The sequence below is a fragment of the Belonocnema kinseyi genome, chromosome 5 (genome assembly GCF_010883055.1).
Source record: "Belonocnema kinseyi isolate 2016_QV_RU_SX_M_011 chromosome 5, B_treatae_v1, whole genome shotgun sequence".
NCBI lineage: Eukaryota > Metazoa > Arthropoda > Insecta > Hymenoptera > Cynipidae > Belonocnema > Belonocnema kinseyi.
In genome coordinates this window covers 120,342,368-120,358,184 of record NC_046661.1, presented here as the reverse complement: position 1 = coordinate 120,358,184, position 15,817 = coordinate 120,342,368, and the positions used below count along the sequence as shown (strand labels likewise).

The 15,817-nt window shown below is 37.8% G+C and overlaps 1 protein-coding gene across 4 annotated transcripts in view; it reads right to left on the bottom strand.

The window, feature by feature from the left end:
* The window catches only part of LOC117172358 (homeobox protein homothorax), a 417,138-nt gene that overhangs the window by 378,826 nt on the left and 22,495 nt on the right, over positions 1–15,817 (bottom strand). For all 4 annotated transcript variants that reach the window (XM_033360195.1, XM_033360196.1, XM_033360197.1 and 1 more), the window contains exon 4: positions 8,754–8,804. In XM_033360195.1, coding sequence (XP_033216086.1) covers positions 8,754–8,804 — 51 coding nt within the window. The remainder of the gene's footprint in view (positions 1–8,753; positions 8,805–15,817) is intronic.

The following is a 15,817-nucleotide window of genomic DNA, read 5'->3' as shown; positions in this document are numbered from 1 at the left end:
ATTATTTCATTATAAACACTTTAATTAAGTACGAAAGTTGAGGGGATAATTTTGCCCTTTATGGACAATTCTACAAAATAGAAACTGAATAATTCATTATGGTAACAAGTTTATTTAATCTCTGCGCGTAATTGTGAATAATTAATTAAAAATAGTGCTCTCATCCAGGAATTATACGCGATTAGTGTTTCACGTTTTGCGAAGACACGCGCTCGTGCATATGTACATGGCTGGCGACGGTCATTATTGTAATTAATGACGCGAGGTACATTTTTCTTCCCACGTATCTCGCCACTAGTATAATGTATCGACTATGTGAGACGCGCAATACATTTGTATCGACAGCCTGCAAAAAAAGGTGCCAGCGTCAATAAATATCTCTATTCGACCTATCAGCACTCGTACAATAAATTTATCATCTGCGTCCTTAAAATGTGAACCAAAGTCGCTAATGTTCTACGAATTATCCTAGAAATTGTTTATGTACATTCTGATATGTTCTGAATTTTTAACAACAGTGATGAAGGTTTATTAAGGAAATGAGATTAAAGATAGCAGTATTAATGAGACTAATATTTAAGCCAAATTATTTCTGCAGGCAATACATGACACATTAGTGCAAAATCATGTTTATGTAATGAGCAATGATCGATGAAGGAATGTCTCACGCCAATATAATTCCTACCTTCGAATAAGAAAAAGTAACAATTCTCGCAGCCCGACAGGTCGTCGATCGGACTTAGCCCACATGCGTGCATCGAGAAAAAGATCTCGGTTCGCATCATTTTGCGATTCACGACAATTAATTCGGTTGGATGCCATTTTCTCTGTCGAGGCTTCACTCTTAGAACGGTCGAGTAAACTCGGTATTGGTCATCTGGAACTCAAGTGGCGATTCAATTAAGCGAAACGGCAACCTTGATTGTTAATTGAAATTATATTTAGGAAACAGAGTCCATTATGAGTCCCCGGCCGAGCAATAAAGGTCCTTAGGTTGAGACTGGTGATAATCAGGTTCGTCAGCAAAACAATGCTAGAAAGTTTATGATCGTTTTCTCTAAGGAAACCAGAAAATCTACTAGTCCAGAAAGGCTGAGATCTATTTTCGTGGTAAAAAGAGCGGTGAGAGGGGGCGGATGATCTGGAGTGGCTCGGCAAGTGGGCCGAACAGTCGATCGCATTATACTGAGCGAGTGAAGTGTCGAGAGGAAAGGGAGCAGCGAACGAGTCGCACTTCAGAACCCACTTCGTGAAGAAGAGATGGTATCTCGGATATATTGCCGCAGCAAAAGAAAAGCTAAAACCGTGGGCATAAAAAATGGCGCGAAATACGTTCACCAACAATGTGTCCTCTATACTGGCAACAGATGGTCCTGCACACTGATACCCCAGGGACGGTCTTGGAAACAAAAATATTTTCAAATACACATGATTGAATTATACAAATTTTTATTTTACAGCAAAATTTTCGTGTCCCCACTGCAAAGCTACCTTCAAAAGTACCATTTATGAATTTTGAATACCATCTGTGAGTATAATTATGCGCATCGCGCTTCTGGGTCTGGTGAAAAGATGAGAGGAAAGGGACGAGCTGAGAGGATCATGTGTAGACGGAGAAAAAGCACGAAAGGTTGAAAGAAAGGAGAAGAGATGGTGTTATTTATAAGAGAGCGTTCATACGATGCGGCCGAGGTAAGTGAGCTGCGAGAATGTACGGGGAATGAGCCCATCTACGTTATGTGCGTGATCCATGCTCGAGATACATAATACATAGCACGTATATGCGTGACGTATACGGGCATGTGCTCGACAAGCCAGTGCTATCGGCCCTGCAAAAGGATCACCCGTAATACTGATCCGTCGGCGAGAAGAGTCAATCGGTGTCAACGAGTCTATTGGCACTCAGTCAAACTGAAATGTTACACTAAACATTCCCAATCTACATCCATATGCCAGCTTTCACTTACTCTTTCGCCAAATCTCAAGTTTCTGAAACTTCATTGAAAAATTTCCCAAAAAAGTTAATTACAATGTTACAGTAATTTTTCAAATGTTCCTGGATGAACTGTGTAACTAAATTTAAAATTATAATCAGCGTTGCGACAATAAAGATTTAGTTTGTACTTTTACTTTAGATGACAGCGCCACCACGGTGCTATCGGCTATCAAAACGATTGGCGCGAATTTTAAATTTGCACAAAGAGGACTCAATTCTTTGCACCACGTAACTCACATAAAAAAAATTAAAAGATGTAAACTATTGTCAATAAGATTTTTTATTCGATTTTTCCTCGTCTGTTCTGTAACTCCCATTTCCCCTTCTTTGGGTCTTCCCACCACATTGTATACTCGATTAACGAGCAGGGTAACACTGTCTTATGCGCTTTTTATGCTAACCACTGATGCCGTATCTACCAGAGCCAAGTTACTGCAGCATGGTTGTGTATTAACTACGATTTCCACCGGCAGAATCTACGACGTCGTAAATCTTTCTAGACCAAGTCAGCATATGCATGGCGGCGAACCGATGTAGCGTTAAATAGAAATAAGGATAATGAAGGTAGCAATAGACAAAAAAGTGGGGAGCATGGTGAGTGAAGTTACGATTTGAAATCCATAATTATCTATAATACGTGTCTATACTTAGAATATTGTGCATAATATACTGTCAAAACTCCTGATGATAACTATGCTCTGCACAGGCCTACAATTGGCAAACAACTATCCTGGTACCAAACCCGAAGTGTACAAACTTTTATGGCAGGTGCAAAACATAGTTTGTGTTGAGGGTTTTCCAATACTGAGATGCAGGACTGCTAAAAGTCTAGGGCAGTACAGTGCCAGGAGTAAATTTCCACCGGAAATCGCACTGCCATGGTTTGTGGTAGCTCTTAATTTCTGCGTATAATTTCTCTCTTTAAGGATGTCAATTGGAAATAATTGCAAATGACACTGCATTATAAATAAAAAGGGCAACACGTAATTACGATTGAAACAAGACTACTCGTTGTCGGAACACTGATAAATGCAGGAACAGGACTTTTTTCATCAACGCGACAGAAATCCCGCCTGACGTTGGTCGATAGCCGGCTGGTGCAGTAGCCAGCTTAATGAATGGACGTTAATTGTATCAATTATTAACGAGGGACCGACATTCACGCGGAGGAAGCTTATCGATAAACCGTGATTTACGTCTTCTCGCCCTCCACCCTCTAACTGTCCCCCTACCACGAGGCCCTATCTCAGTCCCCGTCCCCCTCCTCTACATTAAAGATGGACACATCAAAGAGTTTGATCGATAAAAGTCGATGACTTCATTACCAGATGTCTTTCACGTTAATTACGACTTTTGTCATTCATGAGTAATTCCCCGACGATTAGTGCACTTTATAACTTATATCGTTAACGTGACAGAAAACCAGCCGGCGTCAACGGGTTTTGTCATTTCTTTAATAAATCTTTCAAACCAATCTAACACGATCTCAGAGGCTGTACTTTTATCCGTCATTTATTCAATTAAGCCACTACAGGTTATGATCTATTGACGTTTCATTGACACACTTGAGTGGGAGAAGGAATGACGGTTTGAATTGTAAATAAATCTTATATGAGAGGAAGGTAATTTAATTACACTGATTTAAACGCGAGATGGAATTGAAACATTAAGCTGTTTATATTTATTAATATTTTCGATTTTATTCAGGGAACTTCAATGCACTAATATAAAATTGTAGATAGTTATGATTTACTAACTTCTTAGTGCAGAATAATATTGCATTGAACTTTACACACCTCGTGCCGAAGTGTTCAATTATTTATTACTCAAGTAATGTCAAGTCAAGTGATAAACCAGTGAATGTTTAACTTGTATTTTATCGTCGATTAATTCCAACGACACAAATCGAATGAGCATTGTCGTTTCAATTACAAACAATCTAGCAAAAAGAGCCCGATATCGTTTCAAAGCATATTTTCTATTTCTCGAATATCACGTAATCGAATTAAGGTCAATTATGCGGACAGGATAATTCCAACAACGATTGGAATTATAGAGGCTAGAAAGGTGACTCGTTTTTCATTGATGGTTTTTTATTAATTCAATGACCGAAGTACGCAAAAAATTAATACATTATTGATTTCTGATCGACAATTGAGTGTTAACATCGTAAAAAAAGCATTAAATTGAAGAAAATGTGACAGAAAAATATTAAATGTATCTACTTGCGCTGTTTTTTGCCAGTTGATTAAGGATACTGTTTTCAGCATTGATATTGATTTAGAGCGATGTATTTAAGCACTGATTAGAAATAAATTTTGCATAATGACTCTAGAAAAAATGCTAGTAATGTGGAGTACGCATAATCAGATCACAGGGAATTTTTGAGCCAGGATGGGGCTTGGCTCTAATGCAGGTTATATGATTGTTTGGTAGTGTAAAATATTGGCATGAAATGCAGCATTTTATCAATTTTTATTTTTTTTAAACTTCAAATCGGATGAAAATTGTGTTTTGAAAGTCAAGTAGTCCAGACATTTTTTTTTAAAATTGTAACAGATCCAGTTCAACTACACAAAAACCTAATTTCATTAATTTGAAATTATAAGTTTTACCAGGAATCTAACGATTGTAAGTGCAAACTTGAAATATGATTTGTTGGTAGAGAAATTTAATGCTTTCGTACGTGCGCGTCTGTATTAAGATGATAGTACCATGGCACGGGCCATCAAACGGCGGTCCACCGTCTTAATAGCCGGAGATTTATAGTCCCAGAGACTCGACATAACGCGCAACATAGGGTCTAGCACGACTTTGCTTAAGGATGCACGAAGAACACTAAAAGAGAAACAAAAAAATCAAAACCCAAAACCAGAAACATGATAAACAACAAAACAAAAAATAGGTAATAAAACAATAATTTCCCTTTCGTCATAATGGAAAAAGTGATGAATTCCAACACGTTGAACGAGCAACACAGTCTTTGAGACTTTAGTGTGCACCTGCATTTTTGTGAATATTTTCGGCGACATTAACGTCTTAACGAGCGCCTTAACAAGCCCAAAAGGACGAGAGCATGCATGGGTCCTCCCCAATTTTTTTTCTCTTTTTTAACGACATAAAACTCCCTGAGCGTGCACACGAGCTATTCTTAAATAAACTCAAAAACAAGGCCCATTTAAATGAACCCAGAGACATTGTTAAAGCTTTGAAGAACGTTTCCATAGACCGATTCATTCAAAAATATTTAAGATACTGATCGTCTTTTTTGGCCTTACAAGGCTATATCTGGTCTAACCTTCCTAGGATAATAAGTGACTCAACAAAATGGACCACCAGAGGTGCTATAATGTTCGGCAGTCTCTCTGTTACATTATACTTTGCACATTCGCTTTTACCCCTTCCCAGTTCTCGTTGAGGCCCCGCGCAGTCCCACCACATTTCTTGACTGCCAGCCGGGTCCTTTCTTCTAATTCAAAAAGCGATATAAAACAAGCAAAATGAGGCCCCTGGATATAATGTTACTACGACTGACAGACGAATTCTCGACGTGGGCGTTTCTCAGGTAGAAACTTACTAATGACACTGTACTGCGCCAAATTATTTTGACTATAGAGTACTGTCCCAGTACTGCCCAGGTATCGCGTCAGTTTTTTACCAATACAGAATATAGTTACAATTAGGGGTTTTCTAATACTGATTGCAGGTAACATTATTTTTTATATATTCATCTATTTTTATTCTTTTCATTTTGCACTTTTGCTTCCTCTTCGTGTTTCCCTTTTATTCTCTTGTGTATTTCCTGTTTTGAATTGTTCCTTTTGGTAACTCTTTCCGAATTGTCTGAAAGAGCAAAAAGTTTATAGAAGCAGTGGCGGTGTTGATTCGAGTATGCATATATGCATGTATTCCCATATAAATACAGGAAGGTGTGCCAAAGTACTTTAGCACTGGAGAGTACTCGAGGTGACACTCGGTGGGCGGATAAACTAAGAGCAGCTTCTTCGCGAGCGTCGTAAACGAAACGAGAGGCCTCGCAACGAGGAGTGCAAAACAAGCAAACAAACCGAGAAACTAACCTATACCCACGCGTGCGAGGAAAATCGCCGCATGAAAACGAAACGAGCGAGAAAGAAAGCAACGGTTACCCGCTCTTAAATAACATTCACATTTGAATTTACATATGGAAGAAATGAGCCAATGAGATGCTAATTGTCAGTTTATGCTTGAAAAATAATTACTACTCAAAGAAGTAGCTCTTTTGATTTTGCGTTTACTTTTATTTAAGAAGAAAGGCTGGCTGCTAAGTTTCAGATTCTTTTTATCGTTCGTTGATATGAGAACATATTTTATTTCTCTTCGAAAAATTGGCTCTGCATGACTAAGATCCTCTTCAGAAGAGCACCTGAGATCCCTGACTTATGAAAGTGCCAGGCAGACAAGAAACAAGAGTGTGAATCGTTGTGGGGAACGTTCCTTTCGATAAAGCTAATGATATGACACAGAGAATGTATTATAATGGTGTCGCTCCTATCATCGACTCGAGAGTGGTACAGGTTCTATTTAAATAATGATCGTGTGAATCGGCAAGAGCAAACAAAAGATTGGTAAATTTAACTATAGTAACTTACATTAGGATCAATATTTACTTATTGAAAAGGGACCAAAAGCAACAAAATATAGTTCAGAAGTAAAAAATAATTTGTCAGAAGGTCGTAAGACATATCCTATTCAAGAGTGCAGAAACTTGGTAACGGTATATCCTCGATTTCAAGGATACTCAAAGAGCGGCCAGGATCAGAAACGACCCTCCTTCACAGTCTCAGTAACGTTCGCGCGTGTCGTCGATCTCTTTGCACGCGATCTTAGGCACTGCATACCACAACGCGTGCTGAAGATCGATAATATTTCGATACTCAAGCTTGCTTCTCAAATTTCAGAGAAAAATGTGAGAGGATACTACAATCAGATTTTAAAAATTGTACAAGATACCATAATATGGCTAGGAACGCGCGTAAGGTATGCAATACGGAAAATCAGTAAACCGTGGCGACAATTCTGAATGGAGACGAAGAGAACAACATTTTTAAGAAAAAAAAAGAGAAGAGGTCAATGGAGTGTTAGCAATGAAGCACGACGCATCCTCAGATTAAAGAAGAGTAGAGTAGTTTGAAAGCGGAGGCAATTTCGAGAGGGAGGACTTTTCCGTTCTGCAAAATTATCGGCAAAAAGCCCAGTCGATCGACTGGCAGAATGGAATAAGGAACGCAAGAGATGAAAAAAGGAAGAGAGACAAGAGTAGGTGAGCAAAAACTACCAGCGTTACGTGCCTCGTTCTTCTTTACGATAGAAGCTCATTGCTCGTAGATTGCGATTTGCCACGGACGTAATGAAGCCACGCCAAGCTCCTTTGCCCGGGAGCGGACGCAATACCATTCGCAAAACGATGCCAGCAACAGAACTCTAACCTCTAGTCTAGAGTCTAGACTCGTGAGACGGCGCTTCGCACCTAAACTTCTGTACAAAGCCATTTAGCTTTTTAGATTTACTACTCATAACACCTGCTGTGTTCTCACTTTTTGCTGAAGATTCGATATCGAAAGCTATACTCGTATTCTTCACTATGCTCTTTTTATATGCCTATATATCAAAATAAAAAAAAAACTAAAGTGGAAGCTGGTAAAAATTCTTAAAAAATCTTTCTATTGTATTTTATTATCAAAAGACATATAAGCTTTGCTATCTATTCAGGTTTGTCAGATTACAATATTTTAAAACAAACATCAAAATTCTGAAATCAGGACTGCTGCAATACGTAGACATTCCTCGTCCTTTCTGAAGTTTTTCCGCAGCCTTTTACAATTTAGATGACATTCGTTTTTCTGCGCCATCGTCCCGCACGTCCTCATAACTATACCAGATGCGGATGCATAATGCAAGTAAGGGGAGCCAAGTGAGACGGTCTTGCTCGCGCGTTCTTTCGCGGCAAAGTACATAATATTCTCTTCTCGTTTATTTCTTTTTCCTCGTATTCTTCCTTCAACATGGCTCGCGCCAGTGTCCGGAGCCAATCGACAGTTGTGACTGCACAATTAGAAAAAAAATTCAAAATACGTACCACATTCGCCACGCCTGCAAGTGTTGTGCCTGCGATTATTTGTTAAACCATTGATCTTTAATAAATTGAATTTTCTCAACAATTTCTATATTGACATTATATTTTCAAATGCGAAAGGAGAGATTTTTCTGTTGCCCAATACTAAACAGGATATTATATTCAGAATCACGTGGGTACATTTTAAATGGGATGAGCGTCCTCTTGAATCTTCCTGAGTGTATTTAAAAGGCCCACTTCTCAATCTTATCTCGATCAGAAAACGTAGACCGCAGAGAGAAGAAGAGAGCAGAAGGACAGGGCTATTTGAAATATTCCTTCTTCGTGTTTTTAAGATCCCTCGAAAAGACTAGAAAAAAATATGCGCACCATATGTTCTTACGCGAACACCTTACATGATCAATATAAACGCGATTTAAAAAGAAAGCTGCTTTCAGAGAAGACCATCTGTCCTCGCTACAAAAACTAGCAAACTAAATTCAACAAATTTGTCAGCAAATATTATTTTCCGATAGAGAAAACGCTGACAGTAAACGAGATATCCCAAATTTTATTATATTAGTTTCCACAAAAACCACATGTAACAACTTGAGAATATATATACAAGACAGTATTTCTACAAATAAGGCAATATTAACTCACCAAAGAATCCACCTCCGGGTCTGCTATGTAGTAAGGCTTCTCTTGTCTGATCTGTAACAGAAAAAAGCCTTATAATTGCGATTCTAAAAGCACATTATATACGAATGATTATATCACCCAGAAACATTCAAACTTCGCACCCGCAATCTTTATAATTAGCGTAACTACAATATGCATTATAAAAGTATAATCTTCCAGATTCTAAATTAATTTGCTCACTTCATGAATGAAAATAAGTGTTTCCCGGATATATCATGATAATCTAATAGAAAAATCATAACTATAATATACAGTCCAATTTTTAATTGAGAAATTGTCTGCAGCCAGTTATATGGATGGATATGCTACACATTATAAAGATTACATTGAAGAGACAATAAGAAAGGGATGAAGTGAATTTCTGTTTCCATTACGAACACGTGGGCCAAACTTTGTGCCAGAGTGAGAGTGCAGATCGCGCATGCGCTATTATTCATGAGGTTGAATTCTGAATGGGAGTTCCTCTCGCGTATCGCCATCGAAAGTGTATAGTAATGAAGGTGTCTCCCAATACGTTCAACAAAAATACTGTCAAGTCTCTTCGTACGGGGACTAGTTTCTTGCTATGTCTTGTGCCCGTCCCTCGCAACCGATCGCTTCACGTTTTTCGACGGTCCCCGAGCGACCGCTAGCGCCCCACAGGTAGACACAGATTACAAATTGTAAACAGTTCTCCCTCTTCCAATCTTAGAAACCACACAAACTCGCCGATAAAAATTATTGGAAAAACAAAACACCGACCTTTGAAGATTGCCCAACCAACTTTCCTCTGGGCAAATTTGCGAAGCTTTTACCTTATAATCGAGGGGAACATTGGACTATTCATTTCAAAGCAAAACCTTTTGTTAATAATAGCCCTCATTGGATTGCTCAGTGCAATCATGAAAATAGCAGACATTTCTAAAAAAAAAAAGATTCAAAAGCGAAATCCTTCTCAACAGCATGAAAACATGGACTTCTCCTCTGCTTCTCACTTATAAATTATACATATTGCTGTAAATAAATTCGAGGTTTAAATATCGTCTCGTCTGGAATGTTTTTCCTGTTGAGAGTGATGCATGTTATTCAAGTTTGCTATTTTCACACGCAGATATATGTTCCTTATGGCTCTTGCAACGTCTGTCGTTTTGTCCTACTAGAAGGAAAATATTCTCAGAAGAGGCAATCAGCGAATAAAAGAAAAGGAGACTTTCTCTGGTAGCCTGGTGTCTAATCCCGAGTGGTCCAGGTTCTCAAGGATGCTGTAAAATAATACAACAGGCATACCAACCGTTTTCAAACTCCATAAACTTTGGTTATCCCAACTTTCCCTGACTCGACCAGCAAAGATCAAGAAAGTGATAACCTTGACTTTTATCTTTTGTAAATTAGAAAAGACTATACCTGCGAAACTAGCTCTCCAAATTGCCTGGGAATCAAAGATTAAGAGATAAGAACATTTCTTTCCTCTACACTTTACTGTAAAAACTGAACACTATTTTTTACATTTATATTCACAAAATATAAGTTTCATCTCTCTCTCTCTCTCTCTCTCTTCAACTGTTATCTGATGTATGTTAGTTTCTCATCGAATTCCTGACATTATTGACACGACGTTGGCAGGGGCACTGCAAAAAAGAAACTTTTTCTTCATAGTTTTTTTTTCATTCAGCATTTAAAGCGAGAATAACCCTTGGTCTCTCGACTGAAGAAGCGCGCAATTCTCGATGCTGGCATCAGCAAGAACCGCTACCATGCCATTTTCAACGGCATTCAAGCGAAAAGAGGAATCTCACATTGAAAAGTCGGAGGAAAAATCTTTGCTAGAAAATTTTAATTCAAATTTCAGTTGTCATTTGAGTTTTTTTTCAATCAATATTTGTATTGACTTTTATGAACAGATTTACAAAAACAGCTCACACATGTAGCGGCAGTATCTGCATTTTTAAGTATCAATTACCAATTTTTGATGCTTCATTTTCACGTATTTTTTTATTTAAATGTGATACTCGAAAATCTCAAGATCTGATTTTTCAAAATTTGGTATTCGAGAAAAATCATTTGCTTTCAATCGCTCACTGTAAAAGAAGTTTTTGACAGAAAAAATTATTCTTGTACCGAAAATACGCATTTACCCACAAGCTTTGTAAAATAGCATAACATACCTCCTGTTGCTTTTTTGCATAAAAATTAGTGCATTTTTATGAACAACTTTATTTATTTTGAACTTAGAAAATTTTTTCACGTTGCAGTGAGTGAGCTAGCGAGCATACTTCGACGACGTCGCGTGACAAAATTCGTAGAACTTGGAGTTTTAATTTCTCCATTCTGACATTTTTCCTGCATATTTGAGAATCTTGGACAAAAATTGTATGGTAAAAAAGGGAAAAAAATGTTTCAAGTTCCCAATAAACCAAATTGTTTATGAAAATACACTATATTATTATGAAAACAAAAAGCAGCAGGCATGTTAAACTATTTTGCAAAGATTGTGGGTGAATGCGTATTTTCAGTACAAGAATAATTTTTTCTATGCAAAACTTCTTTTACAGTAAGCGATAGAAAGCAAATAATTTTTCCCAATTACAAAATTTTGAAAAATCATATCTCCTAAGATTTTCGAGTATCACATTGAAATAAAAAAATACGTGTAGATTATTTTCGACCGCAAAACGCAAAAAAAAATGTTTTGTAGGAAAAAAATCTGATTGTAAATCTCCCATTTAACCCATATAGTAAATTAAGCGGAATAGGTTAAATCCGATTAAAGCATTTTTATCGATTTTCTCCCTTCGCTGATTTTGTAGTTACTGCCGTTGTCCCATAGAACGGCAGTATTGTATTATATTATCACTGGGTAAACAGCGTTGGCTTTAGGATGTAGTGACATTTACGAATTGAGTACCGCTCCTTCTGATCAAGAACAAATGTCTCTTACGTAATGTGACAACGGTACAATATGACTACTACAATAAAAGCAATTTGACTACAATAACCAGGCAAAAGAGACGAAAGAGAGTGTCGCGATTATGATAATCCAGCTTTAGGCTTGTTTACGTTTCTTTTTCTCTCTTCCTCTCTCTCGTACCCGCTTTAACGTCCAGGTTCGATTCGATAACCTTTTGGCCCACTGGCGATTATTTTATACCACACACCGAGAAGAACGAAAATTAAAAGCCTTAGGTCCGAATTAATTATTTATAATGAAATCTTCGAAAAAATGGTCGAAATTAGAGAAAAAAATTATTATTATCGAACGATCGTTTAGCCTCGAACCCAGATCATAATTAAATCGTGAATATTGAGGAACAGATGTCAACGACACGTATTTTAACACATGCTCAATCTTCAGGAAAATAAAGTACAAGGTATTTTACGCCTCGTTATAACATGATCCGCAGTAAACCTCAATAAAGCTGAGTCTCGTTGCCTTAAATTCGTCGGTTTTTTTACGACCAACTTTAAAAATGGCGGTTTACTAAAGTCTTCCCCAAGCTCGTTCGTTTTCTCCTGTTCCTGGACAGGAATATCTTCTGTGAAGATTGTAGAGTTTTAAGAGTGGAAACCAGGTAGCACGCGTGCTCTCTGTCGTAGGCATTAGTCAGCCCGTCAGTGCGGTCCAACGTTTTACGAGGGTTTAATGCCCCCGAGGTGCATTCTAATTGCGCCAATAAATCCCAACGGGGCATCACGAGGTACGAACCTTCTCGACACTCGAGCAGACCAGCAAGCAACATCCACGCACACGACTGACTCAAACACCCACACCCAACATGTTTCCGGAATGACCCCACGACCCCAGCGAAACTTGTCGCAAAAGTGACGGACGACCTTGAACTTTTGATTCATGGAGTGGAAGAGAGACGATGGCTCTCGCTCGTCGATAGGGGCGATCGTAAATTAAACTCTTGAGAGGCCCATAAGCTACTAGGAACTGATATGCCGCCATAAACTTGTAATCATTTCCATGACCACGTTCGATTACGAAGGTAATAAGAAATTGATTTAGATGCCCTGAACAGGTGGCTATGCTCAATTACCACGGTTCATATTATCTGCTCCAGGAACGAAAAGATCTAGAATATACGAATTTTATTCATAGAGAAATGATTTAGGTGAGTACAAGGTACAACATTTAGTGTAGCCCCCTTATCAAGATTTTTATTTCGACAGTTAATGAGATAATGTATGAGAGGAGAGGGGATCGCATTGTCAACAATATGTGAGAAACATGGATGATAACGCCAATAATTGTTACGTTTGTGAGAAAAAAAAAAGTAAACAACTGTGCCACGTGCAGCATCTATATCTGTGTTTGTATAAAATGTCTCCCCCCCCCCACCCCCAACCCTCTCACTCACTCTCTCTCTCTCTCTCTCTCTCTCTCTTGATGTACGTAGCAGAACTTTCTGTTATACATTTATGCAACACAAATGTGAATGTTTCTGGGTAATGGCACTCGCATTGCCAAGGAAACCGGTCTGCAATAATGTTTCCGCGTGGTGACTAAACATCTTTCATCAACGTGCCCCATCTAATTGACTTTGAATTACAATTAAAACCTACAAACAGCTATCGTAATCCATATTCGACTTCTGATCACGCTTAATGCCCTTCTGAAATTTGAGAAGAGACTCCATACCGTGAGAATTGGTTGAATGCTACCCATTACCCAAAGCTGGTGTTTTAATTGTAATTCGACTTTTATTATACTTTCATATGAGCCTTTTGGTACAAATATTAATAAGTTACTTTGTAAAGGTAGATGAATTTTCATACAGGTCACCCAAACTTTGCAACTTTGTTTCTAGATGATTAAAATACAAAACAGAAGGTATTGTTTTCGATTGGACGCACAAGAGGCGTTTTGAATAAACCAAAAATGGAACGCGCGTCTCGTTTTAGAGGTTAGATTAAAAAAGGGCACAACAATGCGCAGCGGGATACCACGTGTGTCACGTCGCAAAGCGCACAGCGTGGCGCGTCGAGGGACCGCGGTATTCGGAACAGTACTCCACAGGGCACATAAGCAGCCCACGATGGGATAATGGAAGACCTATTGAATAGATCGATTTACAATGGCATTAAAACGAGCAGTCTTATTCTTTCTATCGCCCCTTTTACCCTCAGACTTCCTTGAAAAGGTTACATATTATACAATATGCAGGACATAGAAGTGTTCAACTCTTTTTTTTTTCAAGTATTATAGATTCCAAATCAGACATAGCCTACGCACTGGGCACATTTCAACTCTTTTAGCCTGTCAATTGAATAATCTCACATTCAGTGTAAAAATTAAATATAATAATCTTTAGTCTATCATAAGTTTACGTAGAAAAAGAAAACAAACCAAAAGTTGGCGCAAATTAATAGAGACTTCAACAGCACCCTAGCGAAGGCGACATCAAGTTTGAGCAGTGACTACAAGTTTGCACAGTGTAAATAAAGTTGGGTCAGATGTCAACAAGTTTGCACAGTGTAAAACAAATTGGTTCAGAAGTAAAAAAATGAAAAAAAAACGTCAACAAGTTGGACCAGGCATTAAAGACTTTGCAGTTAAAATGATATTTGTGCAAACGTCGACAAATCTGAAAAAACATTGAAAATAAAACTGCCCAGGTGAAAAAGTTATATGTATATAGTTTATATACGTATAGTGGACAAAACATTGATCATTTTCATCAGTTTTATACAAAAAATGTATACAACAAATGAAAAATGTAATTATCTTGTCGACAGTGGAAGTTTTCACAGTAAAAATAAAGTTGAAACAGGCGTGAACAAAAATTACACAATCGTCAGCGTTATCCAAATCTGAATTAGTGTAAATTCTACTAATTGAATTAATAATTGAGTGTTTGACTAATAAGATAGTATTATTTCTGCGAATGTATACATTCAAAGGATTATTTTTAACGCGAATAAAGTAAAGTACAATGGATATAGCGTGTAAATAATTCTATTTTTTTTCATTTTTAAACTCCGTTGTGTTGGTCGAGGTGACGTAGTGTACTTACGAGTTTCACAATATTGCCTTCTTATTATTTCAATAAAGTTAAAAATCTTACACAATCGCGTTCTTTTATTGAAATTTTATATTTGTCACATTTCATACTTATATAACCTTGTTTTAATTAATATATACTAAATTGGTATATTGTCTAAAAAGCAACTATTAGAATTGCACTCACATCACATAAATGAATTTGAACCATTGTGAAATTAGGAAAGTTGTCTAGCTCATGTGACCGTTTACCTTTGTCAGGCATTGATCGAGAGTGAGTTACTGGTATCAAAATACGTCGAAAAATGACGAGTACAATGGTGTCCTTTAAACGACACATGCATTTGTTACCTTCCCTGATCGACTTGGAATGCACATTACACACGCAATTCTCTGCGTGCTTCCGCACTGCACATGCGCAGTCACGACAAATGGGTGGTACCACATGTATGCGCACAATGCGGAATAAGTACAGAATAATCCCGCAACGCAGCGTGCGGGCCTTTTGTCACAAAGACTCTATCGTGCCTCTATCGAAAAAGCGAAAGAGAGAGCAGAACCCATGAGGCTTAGCGCCTCAAAAATGGCCGCAAGAGGATTGTCACCTGCTTATCGAACAACCCTTTTGTATGCCGTTCATCGACGTCAGCCTCCCAGCATCACTCGTCATCATTTATGGATCAGAGATTACAAAAGTTCTCTGTCGAACATAAAAATAAAACAAACTCTAACGTTGAGAACTCAAAATTAAACTATTTATGCACTAAACTATTATCTTTAATTGTGTACGGTTAATTATTTGGAGATTAAAGAATAGGCCATCATGACATGTCTCCATGACAACCCACTACGTGACTACGAGAATAATTGGTCAAATATTCAAATTTTTGCATTTTTTAAATAATATCACTCGACAAATGATTAAAAGCTGCGCTTCATAAATGATTGAAAAACTGTTAAATTCAACTTAAACCAACATTTTCGAACGACTCTTGTCTGGACTAAAGGCACGACATAATTGTAGCATCATTAAATTTGATTT